The 22,140-nt window shown below is 36.5% G+C and overlaps 1 protein-coding gene across 2 annotated transcripts in view; it reads left to right on the forward strand.

The window, feature by feature from the left end:
* PCOLCE2 (procollagen C-endopeptidase enhancer 2) overlaps positions 1–22,140 on the forward strand; it is a 61,834-nt gene that overhangs the window by 16,253 nt on the left and 23,441 nt on the right. For both annotated transcript variants that reach the window (XM_011364446.2, XM_023533158.1), the window contains exon 3: positions 20,391–20,646. In XM_011364446.2, the coding sequence (XP_011362748.1) occupies positions 20,391–20,646 (256 nt within the window). The remainder of the gene's footprint in view (positions 1–20,390; positions 20,647–22,140) is intronic.

The following is a 22,140-nucleotide window of genomic DNA, read 5'->3' on the forward strand; positions in this document are numbered from 1 at the left end:
TCAGTAACTGGGTATACTACAGTCTAGCCAAGGTGACATGTATAACTGACTGTCAATAGCCACCGAAGAGTTTTGGGCAGAGGAGTGACATGACATGAGTTGTGTGTTTAAAGGATCCCCCTAGATGCTATGTTGAGAATAGAGCATGGAGTGCAGGAGTAGAAGCAGGGAGACTAGTCAGGAGGCTATTGCTGTAATTTAGGTGAGAGGTGAGGATGGCTTGGACTAGCAAGGGAGTCATAGTGGTAGTGAGGGATGGTCAGTTTCTGGATATATACTGTAAAATAGAGCCACTAAGAATTGTTGATGGACAAAATATAGGGCAGAAGACAAGGAGAAGAGCCAAGAATGGCTCCCAAGTTATTGGCCTGAGCCAACTGGAAGGATGGAGGCGCAGTCAGCTGTGACAGGGAAGACAAGTGGAACAGATTTGGCAGGGGTAGGGGAAATCAGGGCTTCTGTTTTGACGTGTTAAGCTGGAGTGTACATCAGATCCTGCAGCATAATACCATTCCAAATACTGCTAATCCATCAGAGAGAACAGGTGGCAGGTATTCTTGAATCAGTGCTTCAGGAAGTAACAAATTAAAAACATCAAATGGCAGCCAGTGAACCTATGTCCTTAAAGCAGGCAATTCCAGGAACTGACTGTTGTATACGGCTATGTTTCAGTTTGCTGGTGCCTGAAGATAAAAGTGCTCATGCAAGTTTTTGAAATGAAGGATGATATTTAGTGAAACAAAACAAAACAAAACAAAAACCCCTCACATCATTCACTTCACTGATAATGTCAATAAAGACGTTTCTTCTGTATCAAATGTACTGTTCTGGTATATTACAGCAATAAATTCTGTTTCTTGCCTAGCCTAAACCCATTATTCAGAGTCAAAATGTCATTATTTTACATTGAGAATAAGGTATTGGAATCTTTTGAAATTGAACTGTGGTACAAAAAGCTTGGTTGCTAGTTTGGCATATTCCTAACACTTGATGTTTTCCTTCACTTTTCAGAGAAATCAATCAATAACTTATTATTGAGCATAGTTTTAAACCATACTAAATGCTACAGCAGAACATGAAAAACTGCTTTCTAGAGCTAAATGCTATCAAAGCCGGAATCGGGAATCCATTCACTGCTACTGCCCATTTGCAGTTGTCAGCTTTCTGGATCTGGAGGGTGATACGTTCCTCAACTTAAAATTTTACAGAACGCTGCAGTTTAGAATGAGAAATCATTCCATTTTTCTGGGTCTTCATTTTATTTGACTATCCAGAATTTTCTGATGAAGCCAGCAAACCCTTGCTGCCATTCTTGACATCGTATTTTTCTTAGGATTTTCTAACTCGTAGAGAGAAGAATAAAAAATAAAACTGACTGCCTTTGTGACTATTACCAAATGTATTAGCATACATTAGAATTAGCCCTGTTTGTGTGAAAATTGTATTCATTTTAAGATAGTGAATTAATTTAGTTTAATTTTAAACTTTTTAAAACAGGCCTAAAATTGACAAACTGTATAAATTCCAATATTCCTTAATTGGTCATTGGAGGCCAAAAGTTTAAGAAACAGTGAGACAATATTCTCGTTAAGAACAAAAGCTATTCTTACTCTTGTCTTTTCTTTAGTGCTCAGCATGTGACCTGACACATAGTAGGTACTTAATAGATATTTGATTAATTTATTGAAAAAATTGGATAGCCTTTCTGGGAGAAACGAAAAAATTACCATCATTCTCTTGTGTTCCGGACCCCTTAAGGAACTTATGTTCTTTTGGGAAGAGTTTACATCCATTTCATTTCTGAGTTTTATGGACAAGTTTTCATCAACACATTCTGCTCCAGTTTTCAGGTACACATCACATCTCGGATACTTTTCTGAGTAGCGATGTTATAACTCTCTACAATTCTGCTTTAGCTCCTTTGGGAAACTATCAAATTAACCACTGATATTGCTAGATTTATTTATATCTGGAGTGACTGTTATTTCCAATTAAGGATACGGTTGATATTAACAAGACAGAATAAATGGGATGTCACATGTAATAAATTATGGAATTTTTATGATAGATCACAGGGTGATAGAATATGACTGGATTTTATAGTAATTTGTTATACAGATTTCATATCGATTTCAAACTTCTTAAATAACAGGTTTCAAGTTTGCATAATGATGTGAACGGCATTTAGCTAGTGGCTTTGTTGTGATAGATAATATTTGTAATTTAAACAACATTTGTTGAGCATTAAGTAAGTGGTGAGCACTGTTTTCAACTCAGTAGACTGATATATGTTCACCACCTGCGTGGCAGTGTGTGTTTCTGCTTGTTTTAGTTTTAATTTTTTTAGTTTTTCTTTTTCTTTTTTTTTTTTTTTAGGTATACTTTACATACAGTGAAATGCACAAATCTTAAAATTACAAGTTGATAAATTTGACAAACTGGGTACACCTGTATAACTCAGAACCTTCCCTCTTGCTCCTTCACAGCCAATTTCCTATCTCTCCAAGGGGCAAGCAACATATATTAGTTTTTCCTGTTCTGGAACATCATAAAAATGGAATATTATGGAATGTGCTCAGCATAATGTTTTTGGATAAATTCATACTGTTGCATGTGTCAGTAGTTTGTTCTTTTTATTGCTAAGTATTCTATTATGTGAACATACAACAATTTGTTTACTTGTTCTCCTGTTAATAGATATTTGTGCTTTTTCTAGATTCCAGCTATTATGAATAAAAGTACTGAGCCTTCTTGTACAAGGCTTTTTATGCATATGTTTTTTTTTCCCTCTTGTGTAGATACCAAGGAGTGAAATTGCTGAGTTATAGGGTAGATGTATGTTTAAAACTTCATAAGAAACTGCCAGATCAGTTTACAGATTGGTTGACCATTTTACACTCCCACCGGCAATAATAGAAAAATTTTTTTCCTTCATATCTGGCATTTGGTGTCATCAATCTTTCTAATGTTAGCTGTTTTAGAGCGTATGTAGTAATGTTTCATTGTGATTTTAGTTTGCATTTCTCTGATGACTAATGAGGTTGAACTCTTCATGTGCATAGTGGTCTGTCTTTGTAAAGTGTCTATTAAAGTCTTTTGTCTATGTTTTTATTGTATTATTTGTCTTTTGTAATTAAGTTGCAGAGGTTCTTTGTTTATTCTGAATATAAGTTCTTATCATATATATGTATTGCAAATATTTTCTTTTCATCTATAGTTTACTCATTTTTGATGAGCAGAAATTTAAAAATTTTTGAAGTCCAATTTATCCATTTTTACTCTTACAGTCAGTGCTTTCTTGCTACCCAAAACTGTAAAGATATTCTTCTAAGCTTTCTTCTAGAAGTATAATCTGTTTACCTTTTACATTTATGTCTGTGATCCATCTCAGATTAATTTGTGTATGATATGGGGGGCAGTCAATATTTGTATTTTTCTGTGTGGATTTCCAGTTTTTCCAACATATTTTGTTGAAAGAATGACCTTTTACCCATTGAAGTGCTTTGACACCTTTGCCAAAAATTGATTGACCTTGTAGGTGTGGGTCCATTTCTGGATTCTTCTATTCCATTGATCTATTTGCCTATCCTGACTATTTTTCTGCTGCTTGTGGCGAGTCTTTTAGACATAATTATTATGGTGATGTGATACCACACAAGAAATTAAGTGAACCATTTTTTTAAAAAGGGAAAAATAAGCCTTAGATTAAAAGATCTTAACATATCCACATTTCCTTTCTCTCTTCCCAGTAAGCTCTCCACTTAGTTTGATTTTGCTGATATATTTATGTCATGAGTTCACATGTTGATTACATAATATTTGTATTTGTAGGTTTTATCCAAAACTTCCTCACGTGTTTTAATTGTCATTCTTTCATACTGTCCTCTAAAAAACAGTGAGAGGCTTTTCATTTTTCACAGGTGTTTCTTTTTATACTCTGTAGAAATTGTTGCAGAAATTAAAGTGAGAAACCAATGTTCTTAGCCAATTCATTCTTTAAGAGGTACTGGTGTCGGCCTACTGTTATTTTGTGTAGAATAATTTCATGAAACAAGCTTATGAGGGGTGCCTTGACTGTCCCTCTTAGCATAAAATGGATATATGAAACCAGATTTTGCAGTGTGACTCAGATGATCATCTTTATTACAAGTTGTGGTTTTTTTTTTACAAGTTTCGATGCTTTTCTTTGTATTTTATAAGTGTTTTAGGGTTGACAATTAAAAAAAAAAACAGGCAAAAGATTTGAATAGGTATTTCACCAAAGATATGTGAATGGCCAATAAGCACATTAAGAGATGGTTAGCATCATTAGTTATTCAAGAAATATAACCCAAACCACAATGAGATAGCACTTCACATCCATTAGGATGTAATAAAAAAAAAAACAGTTCGATCATTCCACAATATATACAAATATCAAATCATATCATACACCTGAAACTAACATAATATTATATGTCAATTATATCTAAAAAATGATAAGTGTTGAAGTTGTGAAGAAATTGGAACTCTGTTACATTCTTGGAAGGAATGTAAAATACCATCACTACTTCGGAAAACTTTTTAAAGTTAAACATTTACCATATGACCCAGAGATTGCACTCTTAGGTACAAGAAAAGTGAAAACAAACTTTCACATAAGATTTGCACAGAGATGTTCATAGAAGCATTATTAATAATAGCCAAAAAGTAGATACATCTCAAATGTCCATCAACTGATGAATAGTAAACAGTATGTGCTTTTGGATGAAGTACTAATTCATGCTACAACATGGATGAACTTCAAAGACATTATGCTAAGTGAAAGAAGCTAGATGTAAAAGACCACATGTTATTTGATTCCATTTGTATGAAATGCCCAGGAAAAGCATATCTGTAGAGACAGGAAGTAGATTAGTGGTTGTCCGAGGCTGGGAATGGAAATGAAGAACGACTGCAGATGGGTATGAGGGATCTTTTTGGAGTCATGGAAGCGTCCCAAATTTGGATTTTGATGATGGTTAATTAACTCAAAAAATTTATTAAAAATCAATGAAATGCAAACTTAAAATGAGTGAGCTGTGTGGTTCATAAAGTTTACCTCAGTGAAGTTTTTAAAAAGTGTTTTAAGATTGAAAACTTCGGGCTGTAATAGAGTCTGAGATATCAAGGGAACACTAAGACCCTACTTGAGACTTGTGGCTAAGTGAGGAGTGATAAAAGCAGAACTGTTGCACCTGCCATTATAGGAGTCTCAGTTTGAAGAATTATCTTCTTGAATTGAAAACTCACCAAGATAACACCTCTCCTCAATATCAGCCATCCCTGCAGGCAGCCTAGGGCTTTGAGAAAGTGTACTTGGGGAAACTTGGATTTTCTCATTTATGAATAATCCCAAGATTTGCAGTTGAAGAAACAAGAACAGACAGAGGACACCAGGGAGGAAGTGCTAGGAATGTTTGAACATAATGACCTCTACCCTGCCATAACTTTTCAAACCATCTGTGCCAGTTACATGCAGTCTGGACTAGTAAGTTCGTTCTGAGACTCTGCCCAGTTTTCTTTTTCCTACCCACTAGTGTCTTCTTTTTATGATTTTTCCTAAATGTGTTGTTGTCACAGAACATTTCATTTAAATGTCACACCATCTGAATGAAATGATTCACTGTCTTTTCTCCTGCTGGCTAAACTCTCCTATGGGAATCTGAGGTTTTTCTTAAATAGCATGTTAGAACTACCATGCTGTTCATCCACTTTTGTTTTTAATTTCAGTTACATTTTTTTTAAAGCCTTTGGGGAGGCAGCTTGAGAAGAGGAGAATTCTTTTTTTTATATTTATTTATTTATTTATTATTTTTTTAAATGGCAGTTTATTATTTTTTTCATACTATATATACATAGGTTTTTTTAAAACATTTTCTCTTTTTATTTTCCCCTTCCCCCCCCCCCCCCCCGCCTTCTGGTAACCACTAGTCCATTGTCTATGTCTGTGAGTCTCTGTTTGTTTGTCTTGTTCATTTATTGTTTTAGGTTTATATCCCACATATAAGTAATATCATGTGACTTTCAACCTTTTCTGTTGTGCTTATTTTGCTTAGTATGATTATTTCAAGATCCATCCATGTTGTTGCAAATGGCAGTATTTCATCTCTTCTTATGGCTGAGTAATATTCCATTGTATATATGTATCACAGCTTCTTTATCCAGTCATCATCTGTTGTAAGACACTTCATTTGCTTCCATGTCCTGGCCACTGTGAATAATGCTATGAACATTGGTGTGCAAATATCTGTTCGGATATGAGTTTTCAAGTCTTTGGAGTAAATACCCAGTAGAGGGATTGCTGGATCATATGGTAGATCAATTCTTAGTTTTTTGAGGACCCTCCATGCTGTTTTCCATAGTGGCTGTACCAATTTGCAGTCCTACCAGTAGTGTATGAAGGTTCCTGTTTCTCTACATCCTCTCCAACATTTGATATTACTTGTCCTGTTGATTATAGCCATTCTAAAAGGTGTGAGATGGTATCTCATTGTGTTTTGATTTGCATTTCCCTAATAGCTAGCAATGTTGAGCATCTTTTCATGTATTGGCCATTTGTATGTCCTGTAGGGAGAAATGTCTGTTCAGGTCCCCTGCCCATTTTTTGATTGGATTGTTTGTTTTTTTGTTGTTATTGAGTTGTATAAGTTCTATGTATATTTTGGATATTAGGCCCTTATCAGAGACATTACCTGCAAATATATTTTCCCATTCGGATGGTTGTCTCTTTACCTTGTCGACGGTTTCTTTTGCTGAGCAGAAGCATTTTAGTTATATGTAGTCCCATTCATTTATTTTTGCTCTTAACTTCCTTTGCCTTTGAGGTCAAATTCATAAATCATCTTTAAGCCCAAGGTCCTTGAGTTTAGTTCCTATGTTTTCTTCTATGCATTTTATTGTTTCAGGTCTTATATTCAGGCCCTTAATCCATTTTGAGTTAATTTTGGTATGTGATGATAGACAGCAGTCTAGTTTCATTCTTTTGCAGGTGGCTTTCCATTTTCCGAGCACCACTTATTGAAGAGGTTTTCCTTTTTCCACTGTATATTTTTGGCGTTTTTGTCAAAAATTATTTGCCTATAAATATGGGTTTACTTCTGGACTCTCAATTCTGTTCCACTAGTCCATGTGTCTATTTTTCTGCCAATACCATGCCATTTTGATTACTGTCGCTTTATGGTGTAATTTGAAGTCGGACAGAGTGATGCCGCCAGCCTCGTTCTTTTTTTCTCAGGATGGCTTTCGCATTTCGGGATCTTTTGTGCTTCCATACAAATCTGATGATTTTTTGTTCCATTTCTTTAAAAAATGCCAATGGGATTTTGATGGGGATTGCATTAAATCTGTATAATGCTTTAGGTAATGAGGTCATTTTAACTATGTTGATTCTTCCAATCCAAGAACATGGAATATATTTCCATTTCTTTGTATCTTCTTCAGTTTCTTTTAATAGAATCTTATAGTTTTCATTATATAGGTCCTTCACATGTTTCGTCAGATTTATTCCTAGGTATTTTATTTTTTGGTTGCAATTGCAAAAGGAATTATTTTTTCCATTTCTTTTTCTGACAATTCATTATTAGAGTATAGGAACGCTATGGATTTTTGAACATTGATTTTTGTATCCAGAGACTTTACTGTATTTCCTTATTGTTTCTCGTAGTGTCCTTGTAGAGTTTTTAGGGTTTTCTATATAGAGAATCATGTCATCCGCAAATAGTGACAGTTTGACTTCTTCGTTTCCTATTTGAACGCCTTTTATATCTTTCTCTTGTCTGATTGCACTCGCTAGGACCTCCAATGTTATATTGAATCACAGTTGCAATTTTGGACAGCCTTGCCTTGTTCCTGACTTTAGAGGGAAGGTTTTTAATTTTTCATCATTAAATATAATGTTGGCTGAGGGCTTGTCATAGATGGCCTTTATTATGTTAAGGTACTTTCCTTCTATACAGATTTTGTTAAGTGTTTTGATCATAAATGGATGCTGTATCTTGTCGAAGGCTTTTTCTGCATCTATTGATCTGATCATATGATTCTTATTTTTTAATTTGTTAGTGTGGTGTATCACATTTATCGATTTGTTGAACCATCCCTGTGGCTCTGAGATGAAGCCCACTTGATCGTGGTATGTAATCTTTTTAATATGTTGCTGTATTCAGTTCACTATAGTATCTTATTTAGGATTTTTGCATCTGTATTTATGAGAGAGATTGGTCTGTAGTTTTCTTTTTTTGTGTTATCTTTACCAGGTTTTGGTATCAGAGTAATATTGGCCTCATAAAATAAGGTAGGAAGTATTGCCTCCTCTTTGCTTTTTAGAAGAGTTTGAGGAGAATAGGTATTAAATCTTTGAATGTTAGGTAGAATTCACTGGTGAAGCCATCTGGTCCTGGACTTTTACTTTTTGGTAGGTTTTTGATGATTGTTTCAATTACCATACTGCTGATTGGTCTATTTAGATTTTCCAGTTCTTCTTGATTCACTCTAGGAAGGTTGTATTTTTCTAAGTACTGGTCCATTTCTTCTAGGTTATTGAATTTAGTGTTATATACTTTGTCATAGTATTCTTGTATGATCCTTGTATTTCTGCAGTGTCTGTCATAATATCCCCTCTTTCATCCCTGATTTTGTTTATTTGTGTCCTTTCTCTTTTTTCTTTAGTGAGTCTAGCCAGGGAATGGTCAATTTTATTAACCTTCTCAAAGAACATGCTCTTCGTTGCATTTATTTTTTCTATTTTTTTTGTTTTGTTTTGTTTTCAATTTTGCTTATTTATACTCTAATTTTGATTATTTCTTTCCTTCTGCTGACTTTAGGCTTCATTTGTTCTTCCTTTCCTTATTTTTTAAGATGAAGCATTAGGTTGTTTATTTGGGCTCGTTCTTGTTTTTGGAGGTAGACCTGTAATGATAGGAACTTTCCTCTTATGACTGCTTTTGCCATGTCCCCAAAATTTGATATGTTGTACTATCATTATCATTATTTTCTATATATTTCTTGATCCCTCTTTTTATTTCTTCTCTGACCCAGTTATTCTTCAGTAGTATGTTGTTTAATCTCCATGTATTTGTGGTTCTTTTCACTTTCTTTTTGCAATTGATCTTTAGTTTCAAAGCATTATGATCGGAGAATATGGTTGGTATGATTTCATCCCTCTTATATTTGTTGAGGCTGTCTCTGTGTCCCAGTATGTGGTTGATACTTTGGAATGTTCCACGTGCGCTAGAGAAGAATGTATAAGCAGCTGTTTTGGGATGGAAGGCTCTGTAAATGTCAATTATGCCCAGTTAGTCTAATGTGTCATTTAAGGATGTTATTTCCTTATTGATTTTCTGTTTGGATGATCTGTCCATATCTGACATGGGTATTTAGGTCTCCTACTATGATAGTGTTTTGGTCTGTTTCTCTCTTTAGTTCTGTTAGTAATTGCTTTACATACATTTCGAGGCTTCCTGATTGGGAACACAGATATTAATAAGTGTTATGTCTTCTTGGTGCATGATTCCTTTTATCATTATGAAGTGTCCCTCAGTATCTTTCTTTACCTTTTTGCTTTTGAAGTCTATTTCGTCTGATATTAGTACCATTACTCCTGCTTTTCTCTGAATGCCATTTACTTGAAATATCATTTTCTACCCTTTCACTTTGAGTCTGTATTTGTCTTTGGAGCTGAGATGTGTCTCCTGGAGGCAGCATTGGTTGGGTTTTGTTTTTTGATCCATTCTGCAACTCTGTGCCTTTTTATTGGTGAATTCAGTCCATTTACATTTAGGGTGATTATTGAAATGTGAGGTCTTCTTATAGGCATTTTATATTTTGCTTTCTGGTAGCTTGGTGTTTCCATTACTTCCTTGTCCTTGTGTTTCTGCTTTATTTTTTTTTATTTTGGTTGGTTTTTGTGGGTTGGTTTGTGGTTCTTCCTGTTTTATATTATATACTTAGGTTCTAAATCTTTGGCTTGTAGTTACCATTACAAATATGAAAAGGATAGTTGTATATATACAGTCATCCCTTTTCTTCTGCGTGTACCTTATCTCCATTACTCTTTGTGAATTTGGATCTTTGAATCCTCCGCTTTTCAGTCATTGTTGTCTCAGTTTGTCCCTATGTATGCTGAATGTTCATTACTATCTTGCTATAGGAAATCTCTTCTTATTTTAAGCTTTAATGTCCTGTTCGTAGTAAGCATTGCACTCTTTTGCTTTTATCAGCCTGCTAGTCACCTTACTCCTAATTATGCACTTTTTTTGGTCATTTTGTTTTAGGTGAGCTAAATGCTTTCAGAATTTCCTGTAGTGCAGGCCTTGTAGTAGAGAATTCCCTGAATTTTTGTATGTCTGGAAAGGTCTTTATTTCTCCTTCATATCTAAAGGAGAGCTTAACTGGATATATTATTCTTAGCTGGTAGTTCCTTTCATTTAATAGTTTGAATATTTTATTCCACTCTTTTCTGGCTTCTAAAGTTTGTGCTGAGAAGTCTGACGATAATCTAATGGGTTTTCCTTTATAGGTTACTGTCTTTTCCCTGGCTGCCCTGAGAATTCTGTCTTTGTAGTTGATTTTTGATAATTTTAACATGATGTGTCTTGGTGAAGGCCTTTTTGGGTTGAGATAATTGGGTGTTCTGTCGAATTCTTGAATTCCTAGCTCCAGTTCATTCCTTAAATTTGGGAAATTCTCATCAACTATTTGTCTGAAAATGCTTTCTAATCCCTGCTTCTTTCCTGGCCTTTGATAATGCCCGTTATTCTTGTTTCCTCTCCTGATGGTATCGGCTAGTTCTTGTATTTCTCTTTCATTATATTTCATTCTCTGTTTCTCTCTTCTTCCTTCTGATTTATTGCTAGGTTTCTGTCTTTGATATCACTGATCCTTTCCTCCATTTGGTCGACTGTATTTCCCAAGCCTGTTAGTTCATTTTTCAACTCTCGCAGTGTGCTCTTTATCTCCAGAAGGTCTATTTGTTTCTTTTTGAGGGTTTCAATTGCCTTGCTAAAGAACTCATTCTGCTCATCTAGTTGTTTTTTTCAATTCCTGTAGTAGCTCTTATGTGCAGATCCCACGCTCGGATGTGCTGGTGTGCAGTTTGTGTGTTTTTGGTTTGAGTTTTAGGTGTTCAGCTTATTGTCGTTTCAAGGGGAAAGATCTGGGAACATCTCTCATGCCACCATGTTTGATCCAATTTAAGGAGAATTTATAAGCAAAGTTGTCAGTGGCTTAGGAAGACAGTAGTGGAAATAATGCAGGTGCCTCTTTTGTTTATTCCATTAACTACCATCCCAAGGATGGGCCCTTTGGCTTGTGGCTTCTGGCACCTCTGAGCCCTTTGCACACACTCCTCTCTTTTACCATTTCTTTGTGGCTCTGCGGTTGTGAGACACCTGGCTAGAATGAGTCATCTGTGGCCTCAGACTGTATTTTCTCTTATAAAAGTTTTTCCAGGTCTTTACCCCTCCAGCAAGGCACTGAAGGATCTTAGAGAAAGTGAACAGCCCCAGAGAAAGGACCTCCAGATACTGACATTTGGGAGGCCCAGTGAAAAAGCCAGCCTGTCCCTAGTCACACTATGGTGACAAGCCCTGCCACAGAACTTCCAGTAAATATTACCTCAGTTCCGAATATGAATGAACAGTGGAATTTCACTAGATATTTGAGGAAAGCCTCTTATAGGAAACAGTGGAGCCCCAAAGAGACAGAAAACAAAAACTATAAGGAAACAGAGACAATGCAGAAAACAGAAGAAAACTTCAAAATGATTACTACCCTCAGAGAGATAAAAGATATTGTGCACATAAAATAAAAACAGGGTGCTAAAAAAACACAATAAGATGCGAAAAACACTCTTGGAAATTAATGACTCAATGATAAAAATAAATTAATAGAAGGGCTTGAAGATGAACTCGAAAAACATACTCAGAAAGTAGAACAGAATAAGAGATAAAATATTTGAGAGAAGAGATGAGAAAATTAGAGGATCTATGCAAGAAGTCTCAATCTGACTGATAAGAGTTCTAGAAAAAGAGAACAGAGAATATGGAGAGAAAGGAATTAGCAAAGAAGTAATATTCAGCACAATGAGTGGAAAAAGACAAACATCCAGGTGCATCTTCATTCAATTTAGATGAGAAAATCTTACAAGCCTCTGTAAGGGGGGAAATCATATGGAAAAGGAGACGAACATCAGCTTGTTGGAAGCTAGAAGGCCATGGAACGATACCTCGAAAATTGTGATGATAGTTATTCTTAAGCTACAATTCTGTACCCTGCCAAACTGGCAGACAAATGTGAGCACAGATATGTAATATCTTAAACTTTTTGTTTCTGTACACCCTTTTAAAGAAAATTACAAAAAGATAAGCTCTAGCAAAGTGAGGGAATAAAGCAAGCAAGAAAAAAGACAAAGGAGTTCTGGGGGCGTTTCCTGAGTTGATGATGAAGCAAGTCCAATCCTCCCAGCTATGCAACAGTCTTGAGAGGAGCCAGTACAGTCTACATAGAGAGAAGACAGGAGGACAGAGGGCTCCAGAGTGGATGTTTCCGACAAGAAATGGAACTGATAGGATACCCATGCCTGGTTCATTGAAAGGGGTTTTAGTGATAGGTGCATACAAAACTAAGAAAACTTAAAGAACAATGCATCTGTTAGCCCTAGGAAGAAAAAAATTGTACAAAAAATGTAACAACCTAGCTCAACTGAGTAATATTTATGAGGTATAATAATGGACATCCTGAATATTGATATAACCAGAATTTTGGTGAAGGAATGGGGACAGTAATAGCAAGCAAAGAGATAAATTTTTAAAAGGATACATCAAGAAATAGTAGTACAAGCATGTTATTAAAAAACAAGGAAGTAAATTCCAAGTAAAACAGTCAAAAGAATAAAACTAGTTGCCTGTGAAGAGTGGGAATCAGGGAATCAGGGAAGAGGGGCAAGGTCAGTTATTTTCCATTATAGCCTGGTAGAACTAGAACTATTTTAGATTGTAGATTATGGACATTAATTCTTTTGATATACGAATTAGGTTTAAAAACAATTGTACTCTTGTAGCAACCTAACGCCACTATGTAAACCCTGTTTATGACTCAAGAGAACACTGGCTGCTCACATTTGCATCTGTTCTGTTTTAAATGTGTTTATTACCTCACTGTGAATTCTCTCATCCCAGAAGGGAAGGGCTTTTTGTTTCATTCCTAGTAAAATATGTGTTCCTGATCCATTACAGATTTCTCAGATGACATTACAGATTATAAAAGTATTTTCTTAAAAATGTCATTTCATATTTTTTCTTAGATAATTACATAGACATCAGCTCTATTCTATAAAAGTGTTCCAAAAATAATAATAATACGTGTCATAAAGAAGAAAGCACAAAAAGGGCCCTAGCTAGCTAGCAGAACTCTCCCCTGGCTTTTATGTCTGTTTCTCTTAAGTCTTGCTGTCATACAATATGTACCAGTGACTTTTTCCCCAGAATCTCCACCAGCTGTGTTTATTCTATGCTCCATTAACTCATGTTGACAACTTCTTGAGAATAACCTAAAATGACTTAAGTACTTTGTTCCATTTTTGAAGATGTGAAGAAATTGGCTAGCTTTCACTTCTATGACCTATCAGCAGTCTTCTATTATGAAATAGCTAAGAAAAGGAAATGAATATCCCTACTTTAAAAATATATATATAATCCCGTCTATGCAGATTGAGAGATTATAACAAAGCTGACTGCTTGGAACGGATATTTTTACAAACTTTTGGTGCCGTCTCTCACATGTCTTAGTGGGATCCCAGCTTGTCCCAGGGAGATACTGCTGGGTTTTGGGTCACATGGACCCTTGGAGTTTCTGTTTAATCCTAGCTGTGTGTATGTTGCTGTGCCAGCAGCTGGTATTTAACAAATACTTGTTAATTTGCAAAACGAATAATCAAATGACATAGGAAATCTCAAAAGCATTCAGAGATATGAGACTGAAATATATGAAGTGAAGATAGAAAATTTTCCCCATCTCTGTCCTCACCTTCATTGTACTTTTTTGGTGCCTAGCCCCCAGCTGCATGTGGGTTCAGTTTTTCAGACATAGATGAATCAGAATGGAACAGTCCTGCCTGTGACAGTTTCACAGTCCACTGTGAGGCAATGGATATATCCCAGACCCCACGAGACCCTGTGGGACTCAGTAGACGCTGAGGAGTCTACCAAAAGAGAGGGGAGAACAGTGGGCTCTGGCAGTTGAAAGAGGGAACATAACGCCACCCATAGTCTGGTCACCCTGGTTGAGAAGTGGGAGGGCGGTGCGTTCCTAGAGAAGGAGCCTTTGGCCCAGACTTTGAAATCAGGCAGTTGACAGTCGGATAAAGGGAGCAAAGCTTCTAGGCAGGGAATGTACATGTGCTCTCACAGAGGAAAAGAAAAGGGCTGGGGGTAGATGAAATCAGAACATCAGACTGGGGTGGGTCTTACACACCATTATTCTAAGGAGTTTGGATTTTATTCTACAAGTAACAGGAAAGCATTGTTTTTATTTCATCCTTTTATTCTTTCAGCAGCTATTCATTTAGTTGACGTGTGGTTTTTTAGGATACAGTGGGGCAGCTTCAAACTTTCGAGGAGAGACCTTGATGCCCTAAGGCTAGGGTGATTATTTGTCCTCATTTTTCCTAGACAGCTCCAATATGTACCTGTCATTCCGGGCATCTCATATGATTTATCATTTGTCATAGATTTTTCATTGTTTTAAAGAAATACTACTCCTAATTATTGCTTTAAAGTAATCCAGGATGGGTTTGGTGGAGCTTCATTTTGTACTTCCATCTTCTGCCATAGTCTTGTCTAGAAGTGTGTCATACACATGTGCAGAATTCTCCCTTCAACATGTAGTTAAAAGTGAAAGACAACCAGTAAGAACCATTTATCTTTTCCTAACCCTTTTCTGACACAACTAACATATTTCAAGGATAGCATTCTTTACCCACAAGAGTCATGGGAAACAGCTTAGACATCAACAGGTAGGTTCAGCTACTTCTTCCAGTCTTGGGCAGGGGTAGGGGATGAGTATTTGATGCTGCTGCTGCTGTCAGTCACATGGTACCAGTGCCGTGGTTGGTGCCATGGCCAATGAGATGCATGAAGCCGCCAGGATACCAGTTGCCTGTTTTTGTGGACAACATGAGAAGTACAGGTTTGCTGTGCATGCTGGGAAATGGAGGCTAAGCCTCCTGCTGTTGAATAGTCTGACTGCTTTTACTACAGTGGTATCTTATTTATTGCTATGCATAAATCTACAGCTCTTCGTTTATAAACCTTTATTTCATTGTTTGATAGTGCTTTGTAATTTTATCATTTGGTAATACTTTATTTTGCAGTAAACCCTTTCAAGAGCAGCTAAAAAAGCTCAGTTGTCAGGAAAGTTGATGATGAATGCATAACTTGCTCAGATGATTTGTCATCACTTACATCCACAGTAGGGTCCTAGTGATATCATTCACCAGAATGATAAAAAATCAGACATTCTGCAGAAAGAGGACATTTTACTCAAGTTAGTAAATGGTGTGTTGGGGGAAGACACTGCAGACACAAAGGAATGTTATCATTTCTACAGAAATCTACTATACAAAAGAAGCTGGTCTCATATTTGCATTTTGCTCATATTATCTTGAAAACGCAAACCATCAGCTTAAAATGCAGTTTCCTATTCATTCTCTGTCAGCAACCCCAGCATTGGCATCAGTGTTGAGAGACTTGGCACATTAGCCTGTGACAACAAGGACATCCCAGGGGCTGTGGGGTGAGCTGAGGTTATTGTTGCAGAACTAGGCTTTGGCTCACATAGGACTCAGCTGTTGATAGGAGAAAACACAAGCATAGAATTGTTTTTCTACAGGCAGATAACGAATCCCCTGGTCAATGTCTAATTGCCACCAAAAAAGCTTCTTAATTGAGTTTCCACATTAAGTGTTAGTAGTACAGGAGATATGAAGTATAAAGTTTCCCAAAAGATATTTATCTTTCATTTTGTAAAGAATGGCTTAGAAAAGAGAACAGCCTTCTGGAGATCTGATGCTGGACAGGGTAGGAGCTATTAGAACTGCAAGAGGTGGAGTCGCTCAGGAAATGCCTTGTCCAAGATTTGTCCAAAGAAGCTGGTGTTCCATTTAGCTCCGGATGGATTCATGCATTTAACAAATCTTTATGATGCACCTCTCCTTGGGATCACACACTGTCCAGAGGCTTGGGATGCAACAATGGACAAAGCGGAGGGATCCTTGCCTCTTAGAACTCTTATCTTTCAGGGAAAACTGACAATGAGAGAGTAAATGGGTTGAGCCATCTCACGCTCAGAGATCCGAAGAACAAACAGGCTGCTAACTGGTCACAGCCCATCTTGAGTAAAAGTTCTGGGAGGTCTGGGGGTGCTTCCAGGAAGAGGTGACCTTTAAACTGAGATCCTAAGCATGAATTACTGAAGGGCAGAAGTGGGAAAGTGTTCTAGGCAGAAGGAATAGCTTGTGAAAGCCCTATGTGTTTTTGTTTTTGTTTTTGTTTTTATTTCTCTCCGCTTCTTCCTCCCCAGGATGCCCAGGTTGTCAAGTGATATGTACAGCATTATCCCATTTTCATTAATTTTTAAAACAGACACAAAACTACAATATATTTTGCATGGATATGTATACATGTATATAAAAGTATTTTAAATGATAAGTGATTGTTTTTGAGAAAGGAGGGAGAAATAGAACCTAAAACAAGGGCAAGGAAACCTCATTTTATCGGAAAATTTTAATTTACTTTATTAAAGGAGACTTTAAAAATATGTTGACAAAATGTTAGCAATAGTCACTTCTGAATTGTTGGTACCCAGGTGTTTGTTATGTTATCCTAAGTATCTTTCTCTATTTTAAAAATATTCTTAACAAAGAAAAATCAAGTAAGACCATAGATTCTTCAAGTGGAAGGGTCATCTTCAGAGAATATGCTTTCCAAAGTCCTTTAGAATGGTAATACTGGAACTCTTAGCAAAGTTTGCATCACAGGGCATTAGACAATCTTGATTAGTCACGTAAATATGAAGAATAGCTCCTGTGTTATAGCAAAAGGGTTTGCTGCAGGACGCATCTCACTTGCCACAGAATTTCTCTTTGACTTTCAGTGCAAGATGGCATTCGTCTCTGGTTACAGCAGACCCACTACTGGCATAGATTTCTTCTTTATCCTTCCTTCAAAAGAATATTTGCCAGGGTTCTTAGGATCAACATGTATTCAAAATTGCAATCATGTAATCAGTTTCTATTGCTGAACATATTGTCTCTAATTCTCAGAGAAGCTTCGACTTTTCATTGCAGTGAGACCAAGTAAAGAACTTTTGAGAAGGAATGATTTATCTCATTGGAGATGAGTATCCAAGGCCTGTGTCCATTTCAACAGCCTGACCACAGAAGTGAATCAGCAGAATTTTCTTAGTTTCAAAGAACCGAGAACTTAAATGAAACAAGACTGTGTTGCCCCATGCCTCTCTTCGTTGTAGTCATCTAAAGACCTCAGGACAGCCCTTTTCATTTCTTATAAATTTTAACTCCTGGTTCACTGTTGCTGTCTTCAACATTCTTCCTTGTCATAATTCACAATAATTTCAATATCTTTGTGAATGATCTTTTTGAGTCTTTAACCTCCTCTCCTCCAATGAGCTTCTCCTCTATCATTTCTCAACTGCCCACTTCCATTGTCATAACCTTGCCTTCACCACTATATCCTGATTTTTGTCCTTACCTAGCTTGGGGTCCACCATTACAGTCATTCCCCTGCCTATATCCTCAACTCTCTTGGCCCTCTCTTAGTCCTTAGTCCTCACTTGACAAACACCCGCCACCCCTACCCCTCCAGCCCCTAACCTACCACTGCTTAAATCCAACTCTTCACCTACTCTGCATCTCCACCCAGGGAACTGAATGCGGCATGGCAGGCTGCTGCATTTCTCTAGTCCATTTACACATCTCTGTTCTCAGACTCTCAAAGCTACTCTTGCATCCACTCTTGTTGCTGATGTCCTTTTTACCTATTTCACTAAGAAAAGAAAAGCTATCAGAAGAAAAGTTTCTTATGCTCTCACAATCTCATCTGCTAACCTGCCTGTATTGCCTTCCCTCCTCTCACTGGGAGAACCATCCATACTGTTATGTAAGGCTGCCTCCTCTGTCTGTGCCTCAGATCAAATCTCCCCTTTCTTGCTCATTTTTCCAGTAATTCTCCTTCTCTTCTACTTCATCAGTTTTGCCCTCTCTACAGAATTATTCCCATTGGCATGCAAACATGCCTTAATATAGCCCATTGTAAAATCCTGCCTTGACCTCACTTCCCCTTCCAGCAACCCTCATATTACTCTCTTCATCCTCCCAGCAAAACTTCTTGAAAAGCTTATTTATATTCATTATCACCAGTTTCTCTCACTGTATTTTTTCTCAGATCCTTATTCTTCTCTTATCAGGCTTTGTCCCTACTGCTCCACAAAAACAGCTTTGTTAGAGTCACCACTGACCTAACAAATCCTCATCTTCCTCTTGATTCAACCTACCAGTTCTTTCTCCTGGACACACTCTATTCACTTGGCTTCTGGGCACCCCACTGCTCTGATTGCCTTCTACCTACTGACTCAGTCTTTGTGGTGGTTTGACTTCATCTTGAGGAACTGATGACATTGGATTGCCCCAGGGCTCTATCCTTAGACTTCATCCCTTTTTTTCATCTACTCACTCTGTGGGTATTCTCATAGGTTTGAACTACCCTCCGTAATGTTTATCAATGCATTTATACAGATAGTCATTATTCATGCAAGGACAGCACAAATTAAATTAATTTAGTTCAAAATGTTTTCCTTAGCTGGGAATTTTTCTACAACTCATAGAGAGCTTGCTTATATTTAAGGTAACATGGGATCACATTTTGACAATTTTCTGATCATGGGATAAATGGAGATTGCATGCAACAAAACAACAAAAACCAAGGAAGTTCTATAACAGGTATCTCAGTGAGAATGTTTAAAAATTAAATTGCATTTTCTGCCATCGGCTTCTTAGACCATGGCTTTGGACATTCTGAAATTCACACCATTAAGATAGCAATTAGAATGAAACCATGACCAAGCCAAAATCTTTACCTTCTTGTGACTACTCCATTAAAATTTCTATGTTGGAATGTGTATATGTTTGACACAAAAGATGGTTGCACTGAAACACTTCCTTTTATCACAGAGAAAAAAATTATGGCACTGAACTGACCAACATGGGGAAGCCATATTTATGTTAAAGCATCTATTGACTCTTGAGTCTGAGATAGTTAATTAAGGTGAATATAAACCAACCAGTGTTGCTTGTGGGTCATGTTTTATTTAAATCACTGACTTTTTCATCCATAATTTTTACAGAATGGAATTCTTATGCTATTGAATGGGGACCTCATCTAGTTGAAAATGTGAGATTAATTTCATTGAGACTTTATGACTAAACAACTTGAACAAAGAAATTAAAAGATGGTGTGAACTGGGAAGGAAATGGGGCTTTTGTAAGAATTCTTCCAAATGCTTTTGCAGCCATTTTTTTCTACCTGTTCAGAGAACAAGGAGGGACACATCATAAGAATTATATGGAGGAAATTATGGTGAAACAAGTCTTAAGAGAAAGTGAAAAGTCATCTTTTTCATCAGTGCATTATGTTTCAAGGTTACCTGTAAATAAAGTTTTCATCTAGAAAACAAACAATGAAAAATTCGGTGACTTTGAAAAGAGGTGATTCAACAATTACTCAATTCATGTAATCAGTATACGTAGTTGGTCTGTATTTTTCTGGTCTGTATTTTTCAGGAACCAAAGTGAATTATCTATAAATTAGCTGCACAATTGCCAAATAATCCCTTCGGTTTTAACTTGTTAGAAATATTCAATATATTGAGATTATCCGATTGTATTATTTATGAGACGTGACATTTCAAATGCTTCTTTGCCAAACAGTATCGCTGGATGACTTGGTGTTTTAGAATATGAAAATCTGTGCTAAGGTCCAGTCAGGACTGGTATTCTTTGTAAGCAGTGACTTATCAATTAATAAAATTGATCCAACATTTTGAAGCTTTGTTGAGATAAACTACTTAAGAATAACATTGTGTGCCCTAGAGAATTGTGGAATTTGTCAGAATAGTTATATATTTTTTTAGGAATGCCTTTTCTAGCTTAGTGCAGATTTAAGGGAAGAAAAAGCATCATGTTGGATATTAAACTTTTATCTGTTCTTCAAATTAGATCATTTCTTTAGTACTCAGCTACTTGTGAAGCCTTAGACATTGTTTCCATGACATGGTTTTCCAATTGGCCTTTTTCTTGGCAGGTTCCCAAGGGAAAAGTAGTCGTTCTTAATTTCCGATTCATAGACCTCGAGAGTGACAACCTGTGCCGCTATGACTTTGTGGATGTGTACAATGGCCATGCCAATGGTCAGCGTATTGGACGCTTCTGTGGGACGTTCCGGCCTGGAGCCCTTGTGTCCAGTGGCAACAAGATGATGGTGCAGATGATTTCCGATGCCAACACAGCTGGGAATGGCTTCATGGCCATGTTCTCTGCCGCTGAACCAAATGAAAGAGGTATCGTTTTCACATTATGGCAAAAGCAGCAATAAGGATAGCTCACAGTTATTGAATGCCTACAATGTGTCAGACACTGTTCTAGGCACTTTATATGGATTTACTCCTTTAAGGTTTAAGAGAAGTTCTTAGCTAATAAATGCCACCAAACCACCAAAAGATCATTTAAAAAAAATCAATCTTTTAAAAAAAAATCTCATATATATTCTTGTAAAAATTCAAAATAGAAATTCATAGAGTAAAAATGTGAAATTTGCATACATATATACACATTCAGATATAGAAACATACCCCTTCATCCCATTGCAGTCCTCTCCTAGAAATAAGTGCCATACCTTTCTATGTGTACTTATTTATATGTATGTACTTTTACATTAGCTTTTAAAAAGTATTAGTGGGATCATGCATTCATATTGTTTCAAAACTTTTTCTTTTCGCTTCACACTGCGTGTTGGGATATTTTCATGTCAGTATATGTGAGTAACCCAAAGATAGAAATCTCTACCCTTGAAAGATAACTGCAGAGGTAAGATCTGTTAGGTTTGCAACCTTTTGCCTGATGACACTCCCGAATTTGCTCTTGCTTTGGGCTGTAGAGCAACATTACTGCTTTGAGATATCAGAGGACAGAATCTGGGTCTGACAGAATCTGGGTCTGACAGAGCAGCCAGAATATTTGAGAGGAAATTCTGGCTGGGAGCTACAGAGGAATTGAAGCACAAAATATACATATAAAATCTACCAAAAATCTAATCTTTAGCTGGCAGCTGAATTCTGCATATGTGCGGAAGAGCTCAATTGGACTTGCATGAAAGCATCAGCTGGAAGATGAAAGAACTAACAGATATTACAGCTACTGCCCACTGCTAGAGAGACATATTCTGAACTTGGATCTAGCCAAGTTAAATGCCTGCTTGAACAAAAATAATTTTTCATAGGAACACAACAGAATCTAGAGTCTCTATAATGTATCATTCATAATGTCCAGAATCCAATCACGTGATGACACAAGAAAAGCGTGTCTATATTCAAGAAAAAAGCAGTCAATAAAAACCGACCCTAAAGCAATTTAGATGTTGTAATTAGCAGACAAGCATTTTAAAGCAGCTATTATAAATACGTTTAAGAACATAAATGGAAATATATGTATAATAGATTGTGAATCTCAGAAGAGAAACAGAAAGAAACTATAAAAAAAGAATAAAATGGTAATTTTAGACCTGAAAGATACAGAATTTCAAAGTTTAAAGTTTACCTGATGGGCTTACAGGCAGATTGGAGATAGTAAAAGAGAGTCAGTGAATTTGATTAGAAATGATCTAATTTGAAGAACCAAGAGTAAAAATGTAAAGAAAAAGAGCCCCCCAAACTAGTGAGGCAATTATATCAAGTGGTCTAATGTGTAATTTGGGTCTGAGAAGAATAAGAGAGTGATAATAGTGCAGAAAAAGTACCTGAAGAAATAATGGCTTAAAGCTACCAAAATTTAGTGAA

The sequence above is a fragment of the Pteropus vampyrus genome, unplaced genomic scaffold, assembly GCF_000151845.1.
Source record: "Pteropus vampyrus isolate Shadow unplaced genomic scaffold, Pvam_2.0 Scaffold97, whole genome shotgun sequence".
In the NCBI taxonomy this organism is placed as follows: Eukaryota; Metazoa; Chordata; class Mammalia; order Chiroptera; family Pteropodidae; genus Pteropus; species Pteropus vampyrus.